The 26,958-nt window shown below is 40.1% G+C and overlaps 1 protein-coding gene across 13 annotated transcripts in view; it reads right to left on the bottom strand.

The window, feature by feature from the left end:
- Positions 1-26,958, bottom strand: part of prdm16 (PR domain containing 16) — a 208,666-nt gene that overhangs the window by 22,479 nt on the left and 159,229 nt on the right. For 12 of the 13 annotated variants that reach the window (XM_044125465.1, XM_044125456.1, XM_044125484.1 and 9 more), the window contains one exon: positions 3,927-4,067. In XM_044125465.1, coding sequence (XP_043981400.1) covers positions 3,927-4,067 — 141 coding nt within the window. Of the gene's footprint in view, positions 1-253; positions 3,067-3,926; positions 4,068-26,958 lie in introns of those variants that run through there. The other variant, XM_044125559.1, reaches the window with a different exon arrangement.

The raw sequence follows: 26,958 nt of genomic DNA, 5'->3' as shown, positions 1-26,958 counted from the left end.
AATAATAATAATAATAATAATAATAATAATTATTATTATTATTATTATTATTATTATTATGTTTTTTTCCTTCTTTTTCTTCTTTTTTTACACCATTTAGATAACACACACACACACACACACCCACACACACACACACACACACACCCACACACACCCGCGCAACCCCCCCCCCACCCCCCCCACACACACACACACACACACACACACACAATCTCTGCGGGAGCCTCGGCGACGCGGGTTTCGGCCTGACCTTTCTTTTCTCCGTGAGACGAAAGAGTTGAGAAAGTTGCGCGGCGCTGCGGAGAGCCTCCAGCTGCAGTAGCACTTCAGTCCCGGAGGAGTTAGCGACACAACCCATAGTAAGTTTACCGCAGAGGGAGAGTGAGAGAGCGAGAGAGGGAGAGGGATAGGGGAGACGGAGCGGGACGCTGCTGCGGCTAGGGCCGGGAACAGCAGGTCGTGGGTCGGCCGGCGGCGCAGAGTAAGCTCGGTGTTGATTCCCTCCGGCTGGGTGGGTGAAGCCTCGACGCTCCTCTGCTGGGTTACTCTCTAATCTAGTCACCGAGCGCGTCTTTGATGATGATGATGATGATGATGGTGATGATGAGTCTCTCTCTCTCTCTCTGTCTTTCTCTTTTACTCTCTCTCTGTTTCAGACTCCCTCCTCTCTCTCTCTCTCTCATTAGTGATTCCCCATTGCCCCTTGGTGCTCTCTCGGTTACCCGTCGGCCACTCCTCCTCGTCTTATCTCCAGCCAAAAGGATTGAGGGATCTGCGGCGCAGACCCCTCCCCGCATCTCCCAACTCAGTGGCCGCTTCGGCCGCCTGATAAATCTGTTATTGATGTAAATAATGGATAAAGAAGCTCGGTCAGACTTGAACTCACTCTATCAGGCATTCACACCAATAACACACACGCTCACACACGCACACCCACGCCCACGCACACACACACACACACACACACACACACACACACACACACGTTATAGGCCAGTCAATGAAAAAGGCCTCTTTGCTATTCGAACTTTCTTTCCCAGGAGGCGATATTATTTCACTCTCTTTCGAATCAGCTGTTCATAGAGGTATTATCTTGAAACTCATTAAAAATTATTTGGCATTATAGATACATAATTATTAACATTATTTCCTACCCAACCCCCCAAAAAGCATTTGTCTCCTACTTGAAAAAAATATATATAATCATTTGCAAAAGTTTCATTTTTCTCCAAATCAAACAAAAATACTTGTCATTACTTAAATATTGCGATTACATAGATATTTTAAAAAGTACATTACTTGTAATTATTCTATAATATATCTTTGGCCACATTTTTATTTTTATTTTTTTACAAAATCAAACAAAAGATATGTAAAATTTTATAAGTTCCATCACACAAATTTCCTTTTAAAAAAAACCTTTAGAAGTGAATATTAAAAATCAAAAATAAATTACAATGTAAGCAATTGTCAGGCTAGATTTTCTTTTGAATAAACACAACTAGATGCTAATCAAAAGATCTCCATTATATATGCTTAATTTTTACTGCAATAAAACATATTTGATCATGGACTGTTTTGGATTCTACATTAAGACCTCAGCCCTCTCTTGACTTCTTCCCTTCACTGTCCAGTGTTTAGGAGACAGATGCCTCATCGATCAATGCCAGCCCATGGGGCCTGCAATAATCTCCTACTGTGGCCTCACACACACACACCTACGCGCACACGCACCCTCACAATAGTCTGTACCAATTGATGGATCCATCCGAGGGTAGAAGGGCAGATCTAACAGCGCCAGAAAGGGCCTCCACTTCAAAACACAAAAGATGAAGGGTTGACAAGAAGGTGGACAAGGTTCATCTTCTCTTTAAAGCCCCATCAACTCTTAACCCAACACACACACGCACACACTAGTAGCACTCATTGCACTCTCTCAGGCGTATAAATCACTAGACGCAACTGGGCCTTATGCAGCCCCTGAATGGGGCAGCTTGCACACCATGTTTTGTGCAACTATTTGGCATTCTGAGTAGATCTTAACTCATTCATTTGGAGCAAAACACACACAATCACCTACACAATCGTAGGAAACTGTTAATTTTTTTCGTTTGTTTTGCTATCATTTAAAAGTGTGTGAATTTTGCATGAGAAAACAATTGCAAGCTGACTTAAGTGAGAAAACGTAAGTGTGTGGAAAATTGAGCAAATTCTCTCGCACCACGTCCTACGCAAACACGCACACACACGCACTAACTTTGCTGGAAAAAAAGAAATCCACAAAGCTCTCATTGTTTCACAAAACAATGAAAAATCACCACCTGATAAATATCTAAATGATGCATGATTGTGCACACATGTGTTCTTATCTTACATCATTAATGACAAACAAATAAATGTTCAGCTTCCCTTTTAAAAGGCCACAGGCTGTGTTTGAATTTGCTTCGTGTGCACATATTTCCATAAATCCTCATATATTGTGCATGTTGATACAGGAAAAAAAAAAAAAAAGCCAAAAGAAAAATCGCAGAATGGCCTCTTAAATTATATATTTTACCACTAAGTGGCTGCATGTACACGAGCGTGTGCATGTGTGGCTGGGCTATGTTTGTAAATAAATTATAGGGTCATACCAGCAAGCCACTACCCCAAGCAACTGGTCAGGCAAACAAAAGCAAAGCCTTTTTGATAAGAACAAACAAGTGCAAAACACATTAAAACGCAATGGAGCACGTGGGCCCCTTTCTTTTGCCAATAATTCTCCACAATTTTCTCCGGTGCCCTGATTCTTTCTTTGACATTATGTGGCAGTAACAGGGGGCACCGATGTGAAAATCTTAAAAGGATTAGGCGGATTGGTGTTGCCAGCCAATTGGTGATTGTCAATCTTGGGAGGCCCCAAGATTGTGCTCCAACCCTCCCTCCTTCCCCCTCTCTCTTTTGCGTGGTCTCTTTTCTTCCCTGATCAGACTTTAACGTCTAAGGCCTTAGTGGAAGCTTCAGGCCTGTCCCCCCGGTGTGTCTCAGTGACAAGCTGCAAGATCAAGACATGGAGACGGGGGGAAGTCAACAAGTACAAGGCAACGAGAGGCTGCGACAGGAAGGGGAGTGAGCCATGTAGGCAGGGATTAGAAAACAAATAAGAGTGGAGTGACAGGAATGAAGGAACACAAAGCCAAGTCATATGGATTCATTTGGCTACTGTCATGCGGTTGTCACTTATTATTTTCCGCTCTGTTTTTATATATATATATATATATATATATATATATATATATATATATATATATATATATATTATTTGCCTTATTCACACAAGCTTCAAAGTAAGATTCGTCAATCCCATTAAACATGTGCCACTAATGGTGTGTTCAAGTGAGAGTGGAAATTGACCCGAAAAGGCAGACGCAGAGGAAAGCAGAGCAATACCGTCAGTGTGTCAGCACAGATATGCTAATCCATTGCAGCAGTAAGTTGCGATCCACACATTGCATGGGGTTATTGTTAGTGCCTAGTTAAGCAGTTAGAGTTTTATGGGCAATGGCTGGGCATCTTTCCAAAAACATCCACTGTGCCTTGGCCAAGTTTCTTTAAACAGAAACTCCTCATAAAGAAAGAGCACGCCTTGAATAATGGTTATCATGGAAATCAGGAGTGTCTTAATATTCCTCAGCCTCTTCAGTCGGGTAATTTCTTCACAGCTTTGGCAACTGGCCCAGCTTTAGACTAACAAAGCAATCTGTGGTCATTACAGCACACACACGAGCGTGCTCACACACACACATCAACCCCACAATTAATGGACTGAAAGCTTTAACTGCTTCTCCCCCCTACTTGCTGCTTTCCAGTGAAATGTTTTTGTTTTTTTTTTTACATAAAGAGGAACAGAGATTCAAGTAGAACAACTCTGGAATGCGACTTACCTGGTCTCCTGTGAGGTGACAGGCTGTGAGGTTCTGCTCCTCAAACGACAGCGCTGAGCGGACGTACTTGAGCCAGCTGTTGCTGGTTGTGTCTGGGCCAGTGTCCAATGCAAACTTGACATTGCCCATGTCGTCCACCACCTGTTAAAGAGCACAAGTTCAAAAAGACGGTACAGAAAGTGCTAAGAGTTTACCTGGTGATTTTAATTGAAACTGGATTTTACATTAGAACAGGATAGTTGTTTAGCTTTTTTTGGTCTAGGATCATTCAACAGATTAGTGTAAAATGGATTAAAATTGATAAGCCAGTATATAGAAACACAAAATTGCTAAAACACTGATAAAATAATTGGAACAATACAACAAGCTTTATTCTGAAAGAAAGTCGTGTATCTAATTCTACTACACAGGTTTAAACACAGGGAAATAATAGGAGTTTTCATTCCTTGATTTAGGAGATCTTCTGCTTCACCTCCATTCTGAATAGCTCATGTCTATTGGGATCAAGAGTGAGAAACTGACAGTGAACCATTACTTTGCATTACTTTGCTGTGATGTGACTATCTGGTTTTCATATATATATATATATATACATATATATATATATATATATATATATATATATATGCTGATTCATAATTATGTGTCAAGTTATTCAGAAAGTTGGTCAAGCAGTCACTTTCACTTTCAGTCTTAGGCATCAAACATGCTGAGATGAGTGAATCCTTATATGTGCAAACAGCATAGTGTAGCATGAGATCAAATCATGATATTATGGGCTAAGTTGTGCAATATTGCAGTAAAAATATGTGCTGATTCTAGTAGATTCATGTGATTCTGTATAGCAGTGGCACACATCTGTGCTACATATGACGTGTGAGAGCTGTTGTGCTCATGTGGTAGAATTTTTGAACATATTAAAAAAAATAAATAAATAAATCCCAAGCAGCCTGCCTTATCTGGGGATTGAATTGCATGTCAAATGCATAGCTAGGTCTTTCCGGATCATTATTGTCATATCACATTGTTTGTTCTTCTGGCATTTAGGGGGAAGGCAGATGTGCAATAGTTTTTTAGAAAACTTCATTTTGTTTTTGAGCAAAAAGAATAATCCTTCCAAAACCACAGTGTGGAGATTATGACTATTTAAGTTGCAGAGAGCCAACATGTCAATGGGTGTTAAGGCCAGCTAACGTTGCTGGTCCTAACAAGGGAAGGAAAGAGGATAAGGAGGAGGGAGTATACAAACTGGGGCTTCTTTCACTTGTCTAATGACTTTCTCTGGCATGTATTGATCACCCTTTGTAACCCCTGTTGCCCCCAGAGACTCAGAGAACGGGTTTCAAGTTACCCGCTTTCACAGAGAATGGAGGCAGACGTAAGGTTGCGGCGAAGGAGGAAGAGCAGAAGAAAAGAAGAAGGCCTTATTGTTAGCTGAGATGCGTACAGATAAGTACAACCTTGTTCTCAACCTGCAACATTTCTGACTAATAATCTGAGTGATACATTTACAAAAGAGTAATTTGGAACTTTTGCAACTTGACAACACAGAATGCCTGAGGTAAAGCAAATTTATCAGAAGGAGATAGCGGCGAGTTTGGAGACAGCTAAACCACCTCAGGATCTGAGTCTTCAGCAAGTTGGGCTCTGATTTCGCTCCGCTACTGCTGCTGATACTGATACTGGGGAGCCAGCGTGAATCCTCTGGGGGGGAACTGGCCTGAGACAGAGCAAAACTCCTCTAATTACAACAACCAATCAACCTCGTCTGAAGGCAGCGCTGACCTTTGGCTTCACTCTCTGCACTCCTAATCACAGTCAAATGTCTGCATAAGGAAGTCGAGGTGCGATGGAGAAGAACCAATGAGCCATCTGACATTTTTAGACTTGCAAAGTTGGTGAACTTCTCCAGCTTCGCAAAGGCACGGTCACGTTTTGTTTATTTTCGACCGCTCGTAAAGTGGGAATGACCGCGTTCTTGCTTTTTGAGTTAGCATGTGCGGAAGGTGCTTTTGTTTTTGTGGGTGGGTACAGGTGCCAAGTTTAGTGAGTAAATATGTTCTGGGTCTGGATCAAGGTGTGGAAGCGTGGCTTGCATAAGCGCAGCAACAGTTTGGGGCGAAGGCAGGCACTCATGGTTGAGGTAATAACAGTGCTGTGCCTCTTTTGACCCGAGGTGTGAGCTAACCCGCCTTGTTAGTGGGGTCTTTTTTTAGAATAACAATGCCTCTTGGAACCTTGGGTAAAAATAAAAGTTCAACCATTCAACAAGTGATGAAAAACCCCTAACAAAGTGGAAAAAAGGGTCAGATTCTGCTTGTGTATTTGCCGATCATCAAATCAAACCTGTACGCAAATTGGCTCCTTCCTCTGTGTTTTCCTTGAAGCCATTTAGATTTGTTTAAAGGCTTATAATGGGGTGTAGCCCCACATCCCTCACACCTCTACCCACTGTCCATTCTGCTCCCAATTTACAACCCAGCCTGATAAAGTCCAGACCTTTTTTTATGTGCTAAAACAGACTCGAAAAACTAACCAGGCAGACCCTCTCAACACACACATGCTCACCTACTCCTTAGCCTAATATCCTCTCTGCAGCTGGTGGAGTCAGAGTGCACTTGTCATATTGTTACTGGGGAGCTACAACAGGTATTATAGATATTTTATTAACATATGTTAAAAATGAAGCTAAGCTCCAGATGGAGACTGGGTGCACACACTTTTATGAAGTTAAGCCAACATACTACTAGCCTTGAATTTTCCATACACTCTTATTTAACCTCTTCCTACCATCGTAGCTCTTGTACACCCATCCGATGTTTCTTAACATGAACTTAATGAGCAGCAGACCGGTGCTGGGTTGTGTGCTTTCCTTTTTTTTGTATCTTGGTTGGCACGTGTATGTCTTACTCTGCGTTGTCTCGGAGGCTTGCTAACACCCTGTCTCTGGGTGGAAACCTGATTTATAAGGCCTTAAATGAGGGGCAACAGAGAAGGAGAGCCAGAACAAGCTTGTGGCTGATTGTTTGTTTATTTACCTTTACCTTTCTTTTTCATTCACTCCACCTCCCTCCATCTTCACATGTCACAAGGAGCAGGAGGAGGAGAACCCGGCTGGAAATCATCAGCTCAATGTGTAAAAAGGGTTTCTAACAAAAGTAAACGTAGCTACCCTGAATTTTACCCCCCAGCCACCCAAACTTTACAGACTGTAAATAAAACCTGAAACCGAAACATGCTGTTTGCAAAAGAACTTACCATCAAATTTATATTTTGTCCCGTTGCAACTTTAAGCTTGGATATATTTTGGGAGGATTTTATGCAATAGAGCAACACCAGACGTGACGTGTGGGGTGCATTTATACTCAGCCTTCCTGAGTAAATTTTTTTAGATCCACCTTTTGCTGCAATTGTGGCAGCAAGTCTTTGAGGAATGTCTGTATCAACTTTGCGCAACCAGATCAAATATTGCCAATACTTCTTTGCAAATAGCTCCAGCTCAGTCAGATTTGGCAGTCAAACTGATTCATCCAAATCTGATGTGCATTTTTCCATATATTTCTACTTGGGTGTTGGTGTGAACTTTGACTAACTAACAGGTCTTCTTTTTTTTTTCCTACATAATTTCCTTTTTCTCACCAGAGTTATCTTACCCCACTTGTCTTCGTATGTTTGGAAGCATGCTATTCTCTCTTAATTTTCAGATGGCCTATTCAACAGTTCTTTCCAAAATAGACAGAGGATCTAATCCTGCTCTAAAACTCTCCACAACTTCATCCCTGACCTGTCAGGTGTTCCTCACTCTTTGTTATGCTGTGTGTCCACTAATGTCCTCTAACAAACCTCTCGGCCTCCACAAATTGGTAGCCTTAAAACTTACACTGCCTCAGGTGGAGCCTGTTAAATAATTAGGTAACGTTTGAAGGCAACTGATGGCGCTAAAGTTAATTAAGGGATGTTTAACGTAAAGACCGCTTGATGCAAAGGTTGAAGCAGGTAGCATTGTATCATGTTTCAATAACCAGTGGAGATGGTCACCAGTTCCCCTGTGACCCTGAATAAACACATTGACTGGATGCTTGTTGTTCATTATACTTTAATTTGTCAAATATTCTTGTTAATACATGACCAGATTTGACAGAAAGTAGAAGCAGTATGAATACCTTTGAAGCAGACTGTAATATTAAACCCATTTCTGTCTTCAGCTTCTCTACTTTTTTTTGCCAAAAGGAGTCAATTTCCTCATTCTTGTTCTGCACACTGAGGTTAAACATTCATTTAGATCTTATTTTTAAGCATCAGTTTGCTGAGCTCTGTCATTCTTGCCTTCCCACTAAATTTAAAACATAATCAACGTGACAATCGCTGGGATCAACAGCTCACATCAGTCAAAGTTAATTACTTAGATCAAAACCCACAAACAACTTTGAAAGGTCAAGGCACAGCAGTGCTCAAGCGATTATGGAGGGTTTAATTCAGACGCACTGTGGGACAGGAAAGCAAAGAGAAGTTGCATATTTCAAATGATATTTTCTTTTTTAAATGAGTTCGTCTTCCCAATTTTCACCAAGCAGACTCGCAAGCATCGCCATTGTGTCACAAAACAGAAAACAAAAGACAAGAAAAATGGCTAAAAGTCAATCGAATGGAGAATTCTAAGTTTATTTACCATCCCACTTTCCTATTTTAAAACTTGATCTGTAGTTCGGCTTGATTAAACACAATAAAAAAAAATGACTCACTTGACATTACACACGCGCACACCCTCAGACACGTACCGTTGCGCACACACACATACACTCGCACAAAGACACAATAAGATTTCTCTGAAAGAGGAGCGGCTCTAAGTGGACAGGATGCAGAGCAAACTCCACAGGAAGCCCTGATAAGAGCACGACACTTATATCGCCCCTCACAACACAAAGGGGAACCTTTGACAGCTAGGAACCTTTAATGGCTGTCTCGGCATGCCCTCTCCTCCGCCAGTTACATCTGACGGATGTCTGTGGAGCGCTGGGCTGAATTAGTAGAGCGAAGTTGCCTGTACGGGTAGACATTGGTGACAAGGTACATATTATTTTCCCTTTGACGGAGGGCAGAAAATGGAAATGGCTGCTCGGAGCGTCGTGGTGATTGTGATTTTGATGGGAGATGAAGATAGGAGCAGACTTATAGCATATGAGACGTAACTGCCAGGTTATTGTGTGTCTGAGGGAATATTTTTATAAGGTGTGATCGTGGCGCTTTTGTTGTACAAGCCTCTGTTTTTCAATGTGTGAACACACCCTAGTTTGCATTCATTTGTATACATGTGGGGCAGAGAGCAAAGCAGGTTTTGTCATTTTAAGAATGGACTGCCTTTGTGTATCGTAGAGTGAAACGAAGAGAAAATACGCTTTTTAACAGAAAATATCATGGAGAATTTGAAAAGTATTTTTCTTTTATGAAAAACAAGAAATGGAGCTCGGAAAACATGCAGAGGGAAAGCTTATTCTACCCCGGTTTACCTGAACATGTCCTGGGGAAGCTGCAGACTAATAAAATATGTTGCTTGGAGGTGGAAGAGAGTAATGGAGAAATATTTATTTTTTATTACAAGACTTATTATTATTATTATTATTATTATTATTATTATTATTATTATTATTATTATTATTATTATTATTATTATTATTATTATTCTAGCTTCAGCATATTTGCAAAACAAGCCAAAAAAATAAATAAAAAAATAGAGAGAAAAAAACCCAATAAAACTGGGGGCTGCAGGACGGGATGCATTTCCTTTTAAGGGAGCCAGGGGGCAGCCTGGCATGAGAACTCCTCAGAGGTGGGAAATGAAACTTCCCTTGCTCTCTGCAGCTGAAGACTTATAGTGTAAATATACATAAACACAAGGCCGGTGTGGCTGTGTAGAGAATATATGAGAATGGCTGTTGGAGAATTGCATTCACACACGCATACACACGCACACACACCCGCATACACTGTGTTCTAACTCGGCCGAAAAAGACAGACATGGAAACGAGGCAGCGACAGTGACAGATTGAGTGGCTGTGAAGCGGGCTGCAGAGTTGGTTGTTAGAAGTGTTGCAAATTAAGGTGCAGCGCGACTGAAAGGAAATAAAGAGGTGTGTGTTGGAGTTTGTGTCCTTTCTGGAAATGGGTCTGTTTCCAGTTGGGAGGCCCCTTTAACATGCTCAGACGCGCACACACACATGCACACACGCTCACAGGCAGACTAATAAAGAGACTGATAGAGTGCAGATCATGAAAACGCTCCAGTGTGTTTGTAAGTCCTCATTCGGATGGGTGTGTGTACGTGTGTGTGATGGATGGGGTCCTGCAGAGAAGACCCTAGCCCCACCATATCACTCAGCAGTTTAAATGAGTGTGTCTCTGCACTCATTTGTGTGTGCGTGGGAGTGTGTGTGTGGACGGGCTCACAAGTGGTCCTGCCATTAAAGTTTGTCCCACAGAAACTGGAGGGGAAGGCGGCATAAAGGAGATTATTATTATTTTAATAACTTTAGTGGACTGTAGCTCTGATTAAAGGTGACATGGAAAGGATGTAAATTATGACTGGATGATGTAAAAGAGAATGACGGGGGAAAAATGTGTGCTAAGGGGAGAATGTCTGAAGAAAATGGTTAAATTAGCCATTTCTGCATTGGATTCACTTAGCATGTTGAAGTAGGAGCATTAGTGCACAAGCACGTCCAGATAACCTGAGGTCCTGACCTGATGGGGCATTCCTCAAAACCTTAGAAAAATACAGCAGGAACTGTCTCTGAACAGCTTTTCTAACTAAATAAGAAGCATTTCAATTAGTAAAAAAACAGCAAAAATGATGCATCCCTTTAATAATTTATTCCAAGATAATAATAAAAAAAGATATATTGAAATAAAAAATGCATAAAATTTCCACAGTTGTACAAAGAAATTGTCATGTGAAAAGGTATACAATTACATACTGTTAATTTCCCTTTAAAATATTTTGTGTTTGATAGAGGAAGTGATATCAAATGGTGGAAGATGTTGAACGTGACCTTCAATGACGTCACTTGATGTGTTTTTTATTTTTCATTTCATTTTCATCTTCTGCTCAGAAATGACGATCATACTTTTGTGAATTCATCCTGATGTAATTTTTGGAAGCTTTAGAAACTACATGGTCAATGTTAATATTTGTGGACGAAACTGATTGTACAGGCATGTATAAATGACTAATAGTAGGTGATAAGCATGAACTTATAAAACAGGATGAAAAAGCATCTTTTATGGTATGACGCAGACAAAACTGGTTGTATTTATAATATTGGTTGTAAATTATAGCCCGTATTTATTTGACTGAACTCTAAAAACAAACAGATGTATAAAACTGTGATTAAGTCTTAAAGATAACAGCGAATGGAGAAATTGCTAAAAAAACAAAACAAAAGTACAACATCACAGCCAACTCTGTTTCATCATTAAAAAAAAAAAAGCTTCATATACGACCAGTTAGACTCAACATGTGATTGTTGAGTTTATTCAAAATTGTATATTCACAACGTGTCATGACAAGATAATCAAGTTTGTTTCAGCCCTTATGGTGACTTTTCTTTTAAACTTACATCAAAAATGCAAACTCTATTTTCAATTTACATGTAAACCATGTAAAAACATTTCACTTGTTGGAAATTTCAAAGTTTTAGTATGGAATCATATTTTATAGAATACACACAGAAACTGCTGTCTTTGTAGCAGCAGGAGAACAAATTGCTAATCCAGGACTTCAAATGTAAACTGTATAATGTTTGTTTTAGAGTAGTAAAAAAAAAAAAGCTTCATCATATCTCACAGAAAATTGCTGTTGAAGTAGGAAAAAAATTTCAAAAGGTGTTCTATCTTGTTTTGTTGTAGCTGCTAAAAGAGAAACTAGAAGCAACATGACAGGATGGTCAAAGCTCTACAAAAATTGCAGATCGGAAATTGGCCTCAAAACCGACTGGCACACCTCTGCTGCCTTCATACCTGTCCCGGGTTTCATCTTTCATACATGTTTATATACGCACTTTAACATTCAAATATAGTTGTTTAGCAGGATCCTTCGCCTTATTCTGAAGTCAGTGAAAACACTTTGAGTCCAAATAAAGAGAATAAGCAGCTGAGTTAAAGTGTTTCATCAGGAGGAGTCATGCTGCGAGGAACGATTGGACCGTTAAAAATAAAGTGGATTGGAGTGTGTGCGTGCGTGTGTGTGCGTGTGTGTGCAGGTGTGTTTGTGTGTGTGAGTATAAAGCCTATTACTAATGCTGGTAACAGTACACCTGTGTAGCCATGTCTGGCAGTCTAATGACAGCTAAAAAGGAAGCAGGCTGTAAATCCACACACAGTCGCACACACACCAGCACAGCTCAAACACACACATCACAGGGGCAACGGTGATTAGGTTAAATATATAACCCGATTACTTTTTGTCTCTGTGAAATACTGCGACGAAAGCTCCGTGTCTTCCTTTTTGACTGTTATGCAGATAAAGTAGATGCACGTAAGGTGACCGAGAGGGTACGCGACGTGAGGGTGAAGGTGAGTGAAGGCGTGTTAAACGTGACCCATTTTATCAGACCAGGGCAGCCTTCGACATAATTAAAACCTAGGCAGGGAGGCGGGCGGGCGGGCGGGCGGGCCGGGGAGGGCCTTGGGCCTTGTAAAAGCCATCTGGGTTGTTGCATGAGTGTGAATGTGCTTGCAAACGTGTGTCTACACTGAACCGAGAGTGTCAGAATGTGGCCTCGCTCGCTAATGACACAACTCCTTTAACTCGTATTAAATTAGAGTAGCAGAGCTATCATCTCTGGTGAGTGCGCTGAAAACACGGTTGCCAAACATACCACCGTCAGCAAGAGTTTCATTAGGAGTTTTTAAGTTTTGCTTGATATGCTAGCCAACTTTTAAATATCATCTTTAAAAAAAAAATAGAGAAATCTTTTTACAGGTTAATTTTAGCGCCGTGCTTCTACGTCCACCTCAGCACCCCCTGAAGATTGTCTGAATGAGCAGGTTGCCATGTGCAGAGTTGCCAGGTTGGGGTAACTTACAACAGGAAGTGTGTGCGCTTTAAGAGAGGAGAGTCTGAGAGTTTTTAGGCTGGACCTCGTTAATGAAATGACTTTGTGTTATTTACAGCCTCCTGTTAAAAGGCTGGACAAGTGTGTGCAGGAGTGTTTGCGTGTGTGTGTGTGTGTGTGTATGCTTTTTTTAGATGAAATTTTTTTTATTCTGTGACTGGAAGTACACTAGCGATACTTGAAGTGTATAAATGTGCTTTCTGCTTTTTATGTGTGATACTTTAAATAAAAATATATATAGATGCCGCCATCGCCTATATCTGTTTTACCTTTCCTCTTGCTTTTACAGGCAGGTTTTTATGATATGTATTCAGGGCAATTAGTGAGCAGATATATTGGCTCATTATACTGAAACAGGTGCAGTGTAAATGGGGAAATATGAACTGTACATCAGGGTCACATACACTGTAAAATGTAAAAGTAAAGTGTACTCAAAAAGAAAAGTGACCTGAACTCATTCCAGCTTACTCTGTTGACTATACTAACTTAAACTTAGCAAAGACAACTTTCTACTGAGGCAAGTAATCAAACTCATCAGCAGCAAGTAACCCGAACTTGGAGTTATGAGTGAGCAAAACGCATCTGCATAACCAGCAAAAAACTCGGCATCATTCGGCAGCTCTCGTTGAACGCACATGCGCATTGGACACTGACGAGTGACGACGTGTTTGCAAGACACGCCAAACTGTCAACAATACGGCGGTTGCTGCAGCTACGTTTGGTCACGGTAAGTCCCACTGTTTTTTAGCAAACTTATATTCGTTATCTCGGCCATATAATTCATCCGTAAGTCCAGGTTTTGAGGTTAACTTTATGTGTAATGATTTAGCGATGCCTGGGACTAACGTTAGTCGAAAATATCATGTTTATTTAGTGGCGACAAGATGGAGCGGCAGAGCAAAAAAGCTGTCCGGGCGCAAAACAAAAAAAAAAAAGGGATAAGGATAAAGATGTTGGCGGGTTAAAAAAGCCGCTGTACTGTTATAGAAGGCTTATGATGAGTAGACTGCCATAGGTAGGGCAGCTGTAAACTGTAGGAGAAGCAGCCATGATGAAGAAGTGTAGGGTCACCAGATTTGGGTTTCTGAAAAGGAGGACACTTCTTTTTTTGTTGGCGGGGGGGTAGAATCGGCGGACACACACGCGCCAACGGAGGTGTGGGGGGGGTAGAACCAGCGGTAGCACAAAAAATCGGCAGCACATGTGTGTACATGTGCTACCGATTTCTTTGCCATACAAAAAACCTGGAATGGAGTAGTGGAGCATTGGCAATGTAATCACAATGCACTGTAAGCTATGTAATGTGTTTTGAGGCAGTTGACCAAAATCCTAACGATTTTAAATTCCCCGGACATTTTTTAGGTCTGAAAAGTTTGAGATGTCCGGATAAAAGAGGACTTCTGGTGACACTATAGAAGTGTTACGTTGTTTTGTTATTGTGGTGTTGCTTCTATTGTTGTTAGGACTGCGTAGACCCAGACGTGTCTCACACCCCATTGGGATCCTGACCATCATTCCTGAGGACAGGCAGGCCTCCACTGACTCACTGCACCTCCAGTCTTCAAGTACTGCCATCATTTTGGAAGGAAGTCTTGTCATGAATGATCTTGGGAATCTTCCACATGCCATGCTTGCTCTTTGGACTTATTTATTCTCTGAATTTGGAGTACCCTCAACAACTGAAGTACACCTTTGACTTCATCCAAGGTGCTTCTCTTGGACATAAATCTCTAAAACCAAAAATACAATCACTCAAAAATCTTCTGATGCAATGAGTGAATGTGATGTGACATTATGGATCAACGTTGATACCTTTACCCTTATTGGAAAAGTGATTTTTATTTCTTGTTTGATTCTTTTTTTGTTGGAGAGAGCATCATTGCACTTGCAGACTACTAAATGGTTTTATGTTAATGAGGAGAAACATTACTTCACTTCACTACTTCACTATTTACTTTATCAATGTTATGATAAATGTTGGGCTCTAGTATTGAGAATTGAGTTTTTGTTTCACACCAGTCAACAAAGACATTTAAGCAGGGATTCTCAAAGTTTTAAAGACTGAGGGCCATTTGAAGGATTCAATATTAGATTGAAGGCTACCCTAGAAAAAAAGTCATGTAATTTTTTTTTCCTAAAAAAAGTCTGTGGAAAACTTTGTTTCCAGGTTAGTGTGTATGTAACCACACTTGAGAACCTTGTATTTAAGGTAAACTTGTTTAATTATTAAACATTTTTTTCCATTCAAACTGTTGTCTGTTGGCTCTTCGTTCCAATAACTTAACACTTTTGGTTCATCTTACTTGAACATATCAAGGCAATCGGTTTCCTGATATTTTGCAAGTAATGTGAACTCTTAAACGTGTAAGCATAACTTATTTTTATGAGTACTGGTTAATTGACATAACTCACAATTTGAAGTAGTCATAATTGACATTTTATAGTCAACTTTACTAATGATTTTGAGTTAACGGCACTCAAGTTTACTGCCATTGCATGAGTTGTCTGAATGAATATTTTACAGTTAACCCAATTAATGATTTTGAGTTAACGGCACTCAGGTTTACTGCCTTTATCTGAGTGGTCTAAACATAGTTATTTTTAGCTACTTTACTTGAAGATTTTGAGGCAATCGGTTTCCTAACTTTTTTTAAGTAAAGTGAACTTATTACTTTTTACAGTGTACACACTAACCGCAGTGTTTGAAGTGGAACAACAAGATTTATAAGTGTGACAAAAAAAAAAGAGTCACTCAAAGCCCAAATAAGGTCCTAGTTCTGACTTGAATAAAGGCCCTTTTCTGGAAATCACAATTATAACTGAGAAATTTCAAAGTGCAAAAACATACCAACATTTTTAATTGTTACCATGCTCATAACTCTAAGTGGTGGCAAGATAAACTCTGTTCCTTAAGTTGTTTCAATGTTTCCAACATTCTTAGAAGGAACAAAGAAATTGGCTGCCCTAGAAGTTTATTTAAATCCATCGATGATGTCATAAATGATAATGTACATAGTTGTAATGGAGACTTTGGTAAAGAACAAATAATGCCACCAGATTCATTGACTACCAAAGACTATTGTTGTGTTGATTTGTCTTTTCATTTAATGTCACCAGTAAACTTGCTAAATAACTGCTTACTGTAATAAAATATTCATTTATTACAAGACCTTTAACACATAGTTAGCAGTAAACTTAACAAATGCAAACCATGCTATTTTTGTCTAAATCAACGCATGGTTATAAGGATTTATGTTGTCTCGTCTAATGAAACTCCAAGCATGCTAATAGAATTTTACAAGTTTAAGAAGCTTTATTTAAACAGTTTCAGATTAAACAAAAATGAAACTATTAATCCAGCACCACAAAGCGAGAACAGCCCAACAAGTTTCTTTAAAGTAGAGCCTATGAAACGCAGCGCTCATCGCAATGTTCCTCTCTGGGTCTCACATGGTGCTGAAAACACAAAGCAACATTTCCTGTGCTCACGCAAAGCGGCTAAATCACTCAAGTTGTACGAATCCAGTCCATGAGTAATGACAAATAATAATGAGGTGAGGAAGCCCACATTCAACGCCAACACAACTTGACCTCCACTCCACTCGACTGACATGAGAAGGGAGACACAGAGAGGGACAATTCCTGGAACTGTGCAAAAACAAACAGAGAAGTAGAAGTGCTGCTCGGGACAACGTTGCAAAAGAATGCAGCTCTGACAATTATTTATTAATATTCTAGTGTAGGAGAGTTTCTGAAGCTGGCCACAGAATGAGGAGATGTGAAAAACAATGCTGTATTAGGAGCTTTTAACAGGGTGCCGCAAATAAAAACATCCTCATTTCGATGTTTAGGGCAAAATGAAAGGTGGCAGAAGGCAGGAGAAGTAAATATATTTATGGCCATATGTTGATCATATGAATTCCAAAGGATCCATTTTGAATCTCGGAGATGTGCACTGACATAAGACAGAAGAAGTTACATCAACCTTCAATCATCCTCCTTATTTTTTATATGTAGTAATAATAAGTTATTGAAACGAGATCAAACACATGAACTCTGCGATGTGCAGAACACGCCACTCAAAGCCGAGGCAGTCAAAAAATGACAGCTACCCGCATTCCTCCTCTTGTCTTCGTAGCTCTTATCTTGGTTCTGATCACCTGTAGTCCTCCCAGGTTTCTGCAGCAGACTTAAGTTCGAGACGTAGAATGAACAAGAAATGCTAAGTGGTTGATTTTGGTGCCAAAAAAAGGGGATTGCAGTGTGGTTGGGCAGGACAGCATGTGGCAGAGCCCCTGCATGGCTGCAGGCTGGGAGGCTCATTGGAACCATCTGAGCAGAAGGTTTCATTATAAAAACCAGACTCTGCTTATTCCTCTTTCTCTCTCTCCGTCTCCTCTTCTTGCTCAGCCATGGCATATAGCCAGCATTTACTGATGACCCGAGATTAAAAGATTTACCTCTGAATGAAATGACTTTAAAAAGCCAAATGTCTCGTTATTTAATTACAGTGCAACTTTTAGAATATCATGTATAGCGACAGAAAACGAGAAACATTTTTGTTTTAAAGCTTACCTTACTTGGGACTTTTTGTTATTGTAAAACTGCCTTGAAAAATTGTTCATACCATAAAATTGTTTTCCCATTTTGTGATGTTATTTTATTAAGATTTTTTGTGACAGACCGACAAAAAATCTATATAATTGTGAAGTGAATGAGAAATGATCCACTTTTTAAAACACAGTAACGTTTGGGAAGATTGTATTCACCCCTTTTACCCTGTTTCAGGTAAATAAATACAGCAAGTCATGTAGGAAACAAAGCAAACATTTGAAAGAAGCTGTTTTTGTCAGAAAAAGTGAAAGGAAAACGATACAAGATTTTTTTATATCTCATGTTGGAACGATTTGCTAAATATTTGCAAGCAAAACAAAACATATAGCAAAGTAACAAAGGAATGAAAGTAGTAAAAAAAATTCTGCCCCAGAAAGTTCCGGAAAATATGACATGCAATTTTAATCAGAGGCGTCTAAACAAATGACAGTGCTTTCATACAGGATATGAATGCACCAAATTGGTGCTACTTGTATATTATTCAAACTCTGTCTGAATACCGTTTCGGTTAAGTGAGCTTTCCACTACATCAACATGCTTCCTGCAGGTGGAGGTGATATTAATGTTTTCCTGATGGAGAATCTGCGGGGGGAACTGAAGCTTAAGACTTCCAACATCAAATACTTGAAGTTTATTGCCAAAGATAAATCATCGAAATACAGGTTCAAACATACAAAAAGCTGCTCTGCTGTCATAAAAAGAGCTGACATGATGTTTTATCCCAAAGTTTAAAAATAACTTTTGGCATTTGATCAGTTAAAATATAGATAAAATGGAGCAATTAAACAATTGTTTTTCATAATCTTTTGGGAGATGTCTGGTTCATCTACTATTCTAAACAAACGTTTTGGTTAAATTTAAATATTTTAAATCTTAAGCTGTTAATGGTGTCAGTATTTTTGAGGATAACTGTGCATAATTTGTTTGTTGTACAGTGAAGTTTAGAGAGAATATTTGAAATAAAAACCATAACTATTTAAATGACTTTCCCATGTAGTTGCAACATTTGAGAAAAATAATTTTTTTGTAAGGAAATAGCAGATATACAAATAGATATGTGTTTGTATCTATTTGTATATATGCCTTTAGTTTGTTCCACTCAAACTAAAGGCTTGTATGTACTAATGACACCGTTTATTTTGACAGGTTGTAGAAGCCAAATGTGTTAATATTTTTCACCAGTACTATGTCAACAAGATGAAATGCAAGAAACCAAAATAAAAAAAAGAACTAACAACAACCTCCCAGTTAAAGAATTTTACAGAAAATGGAATCTATATTTTATTTCTGTGAAGAAATATTTTTTGAATGTACAACTTTTATTTGTCTCTGGTAGATGTGTGTGGGACAGCCCTGATTAGTAATATCAGCTATTAACTGTATATATGATGAGCTTTAGCACATTCTGAAATGAATGTAATCTTAAATGTCTGTTGTCTGTTCTCTAGTACAACATTAGCATGATGGCTAAATCCGCTGCATGTGTTTCTGAGCATATGCACTCCACCACTTCTTCTCCCCCACCACGGCCTGTGATTAGCCAGGACACGAGGGCCAGTAAAGCTCTCTCTCTTAAGGCCTGCTGGGAAGAAAAGAGGAAAAGCCCTATTTCACCGTTGTGTAAACCATTGTTTCATTTCCACACTTCTCTCTACCTCTTTTGGCTCAAATACTTCACAGGCTTTTTGGCTCCCGTTCAAGTGTGAACACAATGCAGCCATAGAGATCACAGTTCGCACCTCTCGGCCGGCGCGGAGCGCCCACAGCTACCGCTTTTTGGTCAAACTATGATTACAGCCATCACAACAACCATAACTACCGCTTTCTGTTCTGTAATCTTAATTTGTACACACAACACTGTACAGATGGTCACTGTTGGGATCCATCCTACATCCCATCATTTGAACCTTCACCCTTACTTTGACTCTCTGGGTCCCCAATGTGTCAGTAATGGATCCTGCTTGAATACTCCCCGTCTACCACCAAGGGGCCTATATATCTAACTTTTAATTAGGGAAGCTCATCCCCTGTCCTAAGAAAGAGGTAAATGGTTGGGGTACCTATAGGGAAAGAGTGTGGGTGCATGTGTGTGTGTATGTGTCGCTGCAGAGGTCCTCATCCATCTGGTTTGTGTTAAACTGAATATTATGAGTGTCAGTGGCCAAGGCCTGCTTGATGGCTATCAATCTGGCTTTTAATGTATGGAGAAATGAATGCATATGGGATTCCTTCGGTGAAGGTAACAACTCAGCAAGCACATTAAGGTGATTAAGGCATGTGGATGAAATGAGGCCCATGTGGAGCAGCAAAAGGACCTCATGGGCTCTCTGTGAAGAGCACTTATTAGTGTTTATGACAATTTATACACTACATAAAGATTTTGCTCAAATAAGATATAGACCTGTCAAACAAGAACGACTCATTAACCACAGATGAGAATAATTAAACGCTGGGCCCGGTGTCGTGCGACGTAAATGAGACAGAGGAGGAGATGAGGTGACGGAAGAAGACGAATGGTAAGGAGGAGCAGCTGTTGACACAAGCCTTCCCCTCTCTGTCAGATAAGAGATAACCAGACTGCCTGTGTTTACGTACTCCATTAGTGGCGTCATCAATCACACCAGCTCGCATCCGCACTCGAAGCGAGGGGTGCGGAGGATTACTGGAGGGTGACTCCACACGGTGCTCCATCACTGCTTCAAGCATCTCCTTTTCTCCACTCTGCACGCCGCTGAGGCCATATTGACTGGCATCTGTAACATGCAGTGCCCAGTTACTTGCTCCCCAATTAAAGCATCCACAACATGAATGATTGTGGAGGGAATTATGGTCTAAGATGCTCTGCTTTGCTGCAGTTCGCCAACACTGAGCTTTGGAGATTTTTGCGTCCCATCTGTCATATTCCCAGCTGGGCACATTGGCAAGAAAATCGTGGGTCGTTTTTTACCCCTATCCATCAAAGTTTCAGTTAAAATCTAATTATTGATCTGACTGTATATAATGGAAATTTTAGGCCAAATGTCCAAAACTTGTAGCCACATTATGACACATCTGCCCTATCAGAATAGAATGTATTCTTGTCTTTCCAGTTTTTCAGCTGCCCACTGAGATTCCTGTTCAAAAGGAGGGATTGTCTCAAAAACACAACTTTATGCCATAAAACTAGGCAACACCATAAATAAATTTTTTATTTTTTTTCCCACCACCAGGGGGTCCTTTTTGTGGGCTCTAGTGTCCCTTTTTTCATAGTAGGCTGACAGGAAAGGGGGAAGGAGAGGGGGGAAGACATGCAGGCAAATGTCATCGGGTCCGGAAATCGAACCCGCAACGGCCGCGTCGAGGACTGAGGGCCTCCAAACGTGGGGCGCGCTAACCTCTACGCCACCGGAGCACGCCCCAAATTAAATTTTTTCACACGTCTTATAACCAGAAGTGAGGTACAACTTATGCAACTAAATTCAAATCAGTCAATATGATTACATTAAACTTTAATGAGTTGAGTCTTAACAATACTTTGAGGCATTATATTGCAAATTAATACATAAATAAGCTGAACTCAGTTATAGAGTGGGGAATAAAATGTCTGTGTGTCTCATCATATTCATACCAGAGGGAAACAAAAAGTCATGAACTACTACTTGAGATACAATTTAATGGTCATACTTAAAGTCTGAATTTAACCTATCAGAAGCATTAAGAAGTAAAAACTCTCAGCTGAAAACTGATTCAGACTGATTGAAGGGTTTTGTCAATGTATTTGGAGAAACCACAACTCTAATCAGTGATAATTCAGGGCAGGGTTGTCCTGTTGATATTGACTCAGAAAGTACATTTCTGTGTTTGATGAATTTCCAACCAACCAAAATAATTAAGATTTTGAACTAGAGACAATCATATGCAGCTCAGTCTCCCTAAAGAACACAGAAAATGGTTCCTTTAATTTAATGACAAGTCCAAACAAAACCAACGAATTACAATATATTTTTTCCATTGTCCTATTCCCATGGACCATGTCACTCATGAAGGTGCCAACAATTTAGTGAAAATAAATATTTCTAGTTTTTTTTCCTAATTTTTATTTGTTTTTATTTTTTACAAATCTGAACTATGAATGCCAATTAGTATCCCACTGACTTTGCCACTTTGTGTGTCAAGATTTTGGTTTCTATACACAAGTAGAATACTTTTAGAAATTATTCATGATCCTAATAGGGTTTCCACCACAGGTGCAATGAATGTCACAAGCTACCAAAGTCACCTTTAGCACATGGAGTTGGGTTTGGCATGTTAGGGTCATGAAGGGAGACATAAACAGGGCAGCCACCCAACTACTGATCCCACCTGAAAACTTCTCATTAATGCACAAACAGCCCAAGGAGGCTAAGTCACTAATAAAATCAACCCCGCACAAAACAATGACTTTCAAACTATCCTTTGACCAACAGAGTAATGTAATGTTTTAGAAGTTTTGTCGTAGCTTTGGGGAGAGCAAAGAAAAACTTTTTCTTTGGATTGGTCCTGGGCTCCCTGTGGTCACATTAAAAGCTAAGGCATAATTTGGCTATTCACTAACAACTCTTGGAGAATGCTTCCCTAAAGGAGCACAATCAGGCATAATTGGCCAATCAGCAATGGGAACAAACACAACGATATACCTCACACGGCGAGGCGGTTGGACACAGGCATGAGGACAAGAACACAAACATAAAAATAAGGAGCGCATAGTATTACTGTTATTCTCATTTTTGTTTAAAGGCTGGATGACTAAACACTTACATTGTCATATTTCCAGAGTTAAATAATCCCCCTCCTTATTTTTTCTTACAAGGCACGTTAACAGTACAAGCTGTTTAGAAGCAGCAAGGTAACCTGAGAAACTTTCAAAACATGAAGCACAAATCATTAAAGGGTGCAAAGAAATGTTTGAGATACATTTATTAAATTGTAGCAACATTTTTAAATGGTTAGTGTAGGAATAAGTGTGCACAAAACTCATCATTGTATAGGCAACTTTCTATCACCTAGCATCCTCTTTTAAATCATGTATTTGTGTAGTTGCCTCCATTTTACCAATTTATTAACCACACATTTCCATGTATTTTAATTGGATTTTAAATGATAAACACAAATTCAGCACAAAACTATTTAGTAAAACAGTATTGTGTATTTGCTGAACCAATACTTTATATCAGTGGTCCCCAGTGCAAGAAATAATTAAATATGTCTGTTCTATGTATTGAGTCTGGAGGAGCTTTTATTTTGAAAATTCTAAACCGGATGCTGTCAGTTACGTCTTGCGAGCCAACGTGCAGCAGAATGAGTAAGAAACAACGGTCTCGATCCTCACAACGCGCACACCCCCTCCGTCGTAAGAAAGAACAGCATCAGTCTCGATCCTTATAACGCGCGCAAAATTTACGAAGGGTTGACCGGTCCGCTGTACTAAAAAGGTTGGGGACCACTGCTTTATATGATTCCCTGGCTCTCAAATCACAGCTGCGAGACTTTTGGGGAACGCCTCGACCGGCTTTGTAAATCTAGACTAAATACTGCTTATATGAGAAGTTAAGCCAGATTGAATGTAAAGCACATGTGAACAATGATTTTTTTATGTTTTGCCACAGATTCTCAAACGCATTTATGTCTCTGCTTGACACACACACCACTGTAGCTCTCCTTGGAGGTTTAGGGCCATTCTCCTCCTGAAAAGTGAACCTCCACTGCAGTTTCAAGTCTTTTTAAGACTAACAGGATTTCTCCCAGGACTGAGCTGTACTTATCAACAGTCATTCTTTCCGTAAACTTGCTTACTTGCTTCTCTATTCGCATTGACGAAAGGTACCCACAGTATGATGCTGCGCCCACCGTACTTCACTGAACCTTACATCATTAAGAACGCTGTGGGTCAAGGCTCAGCTGGACTTTACCATCTGCTGGAGGAAGAAGGTAGGATGTTAGACCAATTAGCTATCTCAGTAAACATGTTTTCTTAAAAAGAAGTGGTGGAGTATGAAAAGATATTTTATGAGTACTCGTATAAAAACCTTAAGAGCCTCGCATATGATAAAACTCATCTCTATAAGTAATTTTGTGGTATACTTATAAAATCCAATCAGCTTTATAACTGGAACCTTTCGGAATTTTTTTTTTCATTCAGCTTTAGGTTGGGAAAAATATTTAGGAAAGGACAGAAATGTGAAACTTTTCCTTAAAATTCAACGCATTTACCGAGTTAAGTAGAAGGTTTCCCATGAATTAGGAGCAAAGGTTTTGACATTTACAACTTTTGGACATAAACAGAAATTTAAAACTGTGCCTTTGCAGAAGCTGCAAAATGTATAGTGTGTATTTGAGTATGATCAATAACACGACGGGTCCAGCGGGTCACCTCTCAGCACTTAGGCATCATCATCTGTTATTGGATGATTATTGATCAGATCAGCCAAATGGGATCAATATAACCGCAGAAAACTTAATTTGATAGACTTTGCAAAGTCAATAAAACATAATTTAAGAAAGAAGAACTGATTTCTGCAACAATAATTATTTCCCCTACTCAAACGGTTCACACTCGTTTAGGTTGCATTTAAGACTTTACACTCATAAGTTTGGGGTTATCTGTAAAGAGTATTTACTGGACTGTTATTCTCTCCTCCAACGTGGGATTGAGCTTGTTGGTTGCACTAATTACACCAAACATCTCATTGATTCTCTCTTCGCCTGAAGAGTGTATTCACTGTGACCTCCCCATGTGCTGGAGCTCAGGGGTCCTGGGGGGTATTTAGGAGGTAAACATGTTGACTGCACCTCCACCCCGCCGCACCACCAGCCATTTACTTCCCCACACGTGCAATTAACGAGGCGCTGGCTAATTTGGGGTTGCTGCGTATATGCAAATGAAAGGCAAACAAAGGCGAACGAGTGATGGATGACAAGAAAGGGATGGGGGTTGAATGGGTTCATAAAGGACACTTAGCACCACAACACTAATTAAAAAGCCATGGCCGCGAGTGCGCTGAGGTAACTCATTAGCTGCAACCTGCTTCTGTGCCACACAGTGCAAGTGAGCGCTACCGCTACCTAGCCGAGGAAGAAGGAGAGCTGCTTTAAGATGTAAAAAAAAAATAAATAAAAAAAATAAAATAATGATGTATGTGTGCATTGTTGCTTTGGTAAAGAGTCCATAAGGACATATAAGGCCAACCGAGTGAGCCTGGCATTAGCTTTTCTGAACTAATGCTCATTAGTTTAGTGTGGAGGGCTGCAAGCTGAAGAAAGGTTACCATAAGCATGGCAATTAGGACAGTAATAGGGTAAACAACAACCTGGCGACTGGAGGGAGTGAAGCAGAACGCGGCACAGGAATGATTACAGAGGCCAGTCATGTGGAGGTGGGTGACTTTAGGTATATTGATCTGTGCCTGTGTTGTGGAGGGAACTCAAAGTGGCACCCGCTGAGCCCGCACGGCTTCTCTTCTCAACTGAGACTCCTTTTTGTTTAGCTGTGCACACTATCTGTATGTGATTTGCACATATACACTACGTTATGTTGCCCAGGCGGTGCAGAGGCCTTTTCTTCTGGTACCCCTGTGTGGCAGTTCTGACAATTCATTTCATCTCAGCGGGAATTGTCACACCTTTTCCCCAATGCCTTTTGTATAACGCCGACAACTCTTTACATTTTAACTAAACGCCAAACAATAAACGGACCAAAAGTAACATTTTTTGTAGGGACCACAAGGAACATACGCCGTGAGATCAATGGTGCAAAAAATTATTTTCTATCGAATGCTTGCGTTTTCCTGCAGACACAGATAAGAGCACGCCATCAAGCACAAACTCCTGCGCTTGTATGTGTGTGTGTGTGTGTGTGGGGGGGGGGGTATGTTAGGTGAGAGAAAGAAAGGGAGTGGAGGATGTGAGGGCCAGGAAAATAAATGAGATTATCGATGTTACATGTCAAATATAATTGCTGAGATTTGAGCAAAGAGGAGAGGGTAGGCTGATGGGCTTGCTGATCCGTGGAATGCTTCATTCGGGAGAAAGGCCAACGACTCACAGAACTTGGATTGCGACCTCGGGTGCGGGTGTTCTGCGCAAGCATGTGTGCGTCAGATCGCTGCAGGAGAATGAGATCGTTTAGCCTCAGGAGTGAGTTGTTAACATTTAAACTCTCGCGCTGATCAAACGCAGAAACGAAACCCGTAGTCAGCCTGGTCTGCAGACTTCATGTCATAGTATCAGCACAAGGTGACAAAGTCTTAGTCTGTCAGATCTAATACAATCTGATGTCTGCCTGCCCGTGCACTCGGATTTTTCTTTAGCCTCTCAGGTCAAAACTTTTGGAAAGACAATCCATGTGAAATTCACTGAGTCCTTTAAAAATACACACTATAGCCCCCACAGCAGAGTGAGGTTTAATTTGTGAAGATCTGAATGATGAGAAGACCTGTTTACAAACAAAGATCTCACAGCAGAACTGCATGAACATATATATAGATGTATATTTAAGCTACACAGAGAGATGCTGTCTGTAGAGGTGAGTGAAAATATCAGTTTCCAGAATATGCCAGAGGAATGGACATCAAATCAGAGAGACTTTTCCAATGATTGCGAAGCAAAAAGTGTTGGAATATAGACTTTAAAAAAAAGAAAATGGAAATGATACGAGACTGAGAAGTCCCACAGCTGGCGACTGCTATCCCAAGGAAAAAAAAAGATGTTCAGAAACTGCAAAATTGCATGAAATTAGAGAAGAAGGCCAAATGGACATCTGGTGTGAGTGGGTGATGGTGCGTGTGTATGTGGGTGTGTGTACATCCACTCACAATGACACATTCAGAAGACTCCTGGTGCAGGAGAGCCATGGGCTCCTTGATGGGAGTCAAAGATCTCATCGTAATTCTCAAAGTAAACATTCCAACTTTATTTGCTTTTCAACACTTCTTACTAATTCCGCTCATTCCCTCCATGGATCATCTTCATAACTAAAACAGTCTCTTTTCTGGGGGCTGGAGGGTAACCCTAAAATATTTGAAAAGAAAAAAAATTATCCTCTTTCAAAATTAATATTTTCCAGGTCAGAGGCCAAAATAGACCCCTAGAGTTGCAAATATTCAAGCAGGTTTGTTCGAGGAAAAAAGCCACATGATAACAACTTGCCCATCTCTCGTTGTGGTATAATCCGTATCTGTAAGTTCATAGGGAGAAGCAGTGTGTGGGTATTAGCTAAGAGAAAAAAAAAAAAAAACGATCTTCAGAAATTCTAAAAAATATATATTTATCATGACCCATTATATTCTTTTACG

The sequence above is a fragment of the Gambusia affinis genome, linkage group LG01 (genome assembly GCF_019740435.1).
Source record: "Gambusia affinis linkage group LG01, SWU_Gaff_1.0, whole genome shotgun sequence".
Lineage (NCBI taxonomy): Eukaryota > Metazoa > Chordata > Actinopteri > Cyprinodontiformes > Poeciliidae > Gambusia > Gambusia affinis.
Note: the sequence above shows the minus strand (reverse complement) of the source record. Positions and strands in the feature narration are given on the sequence as shown.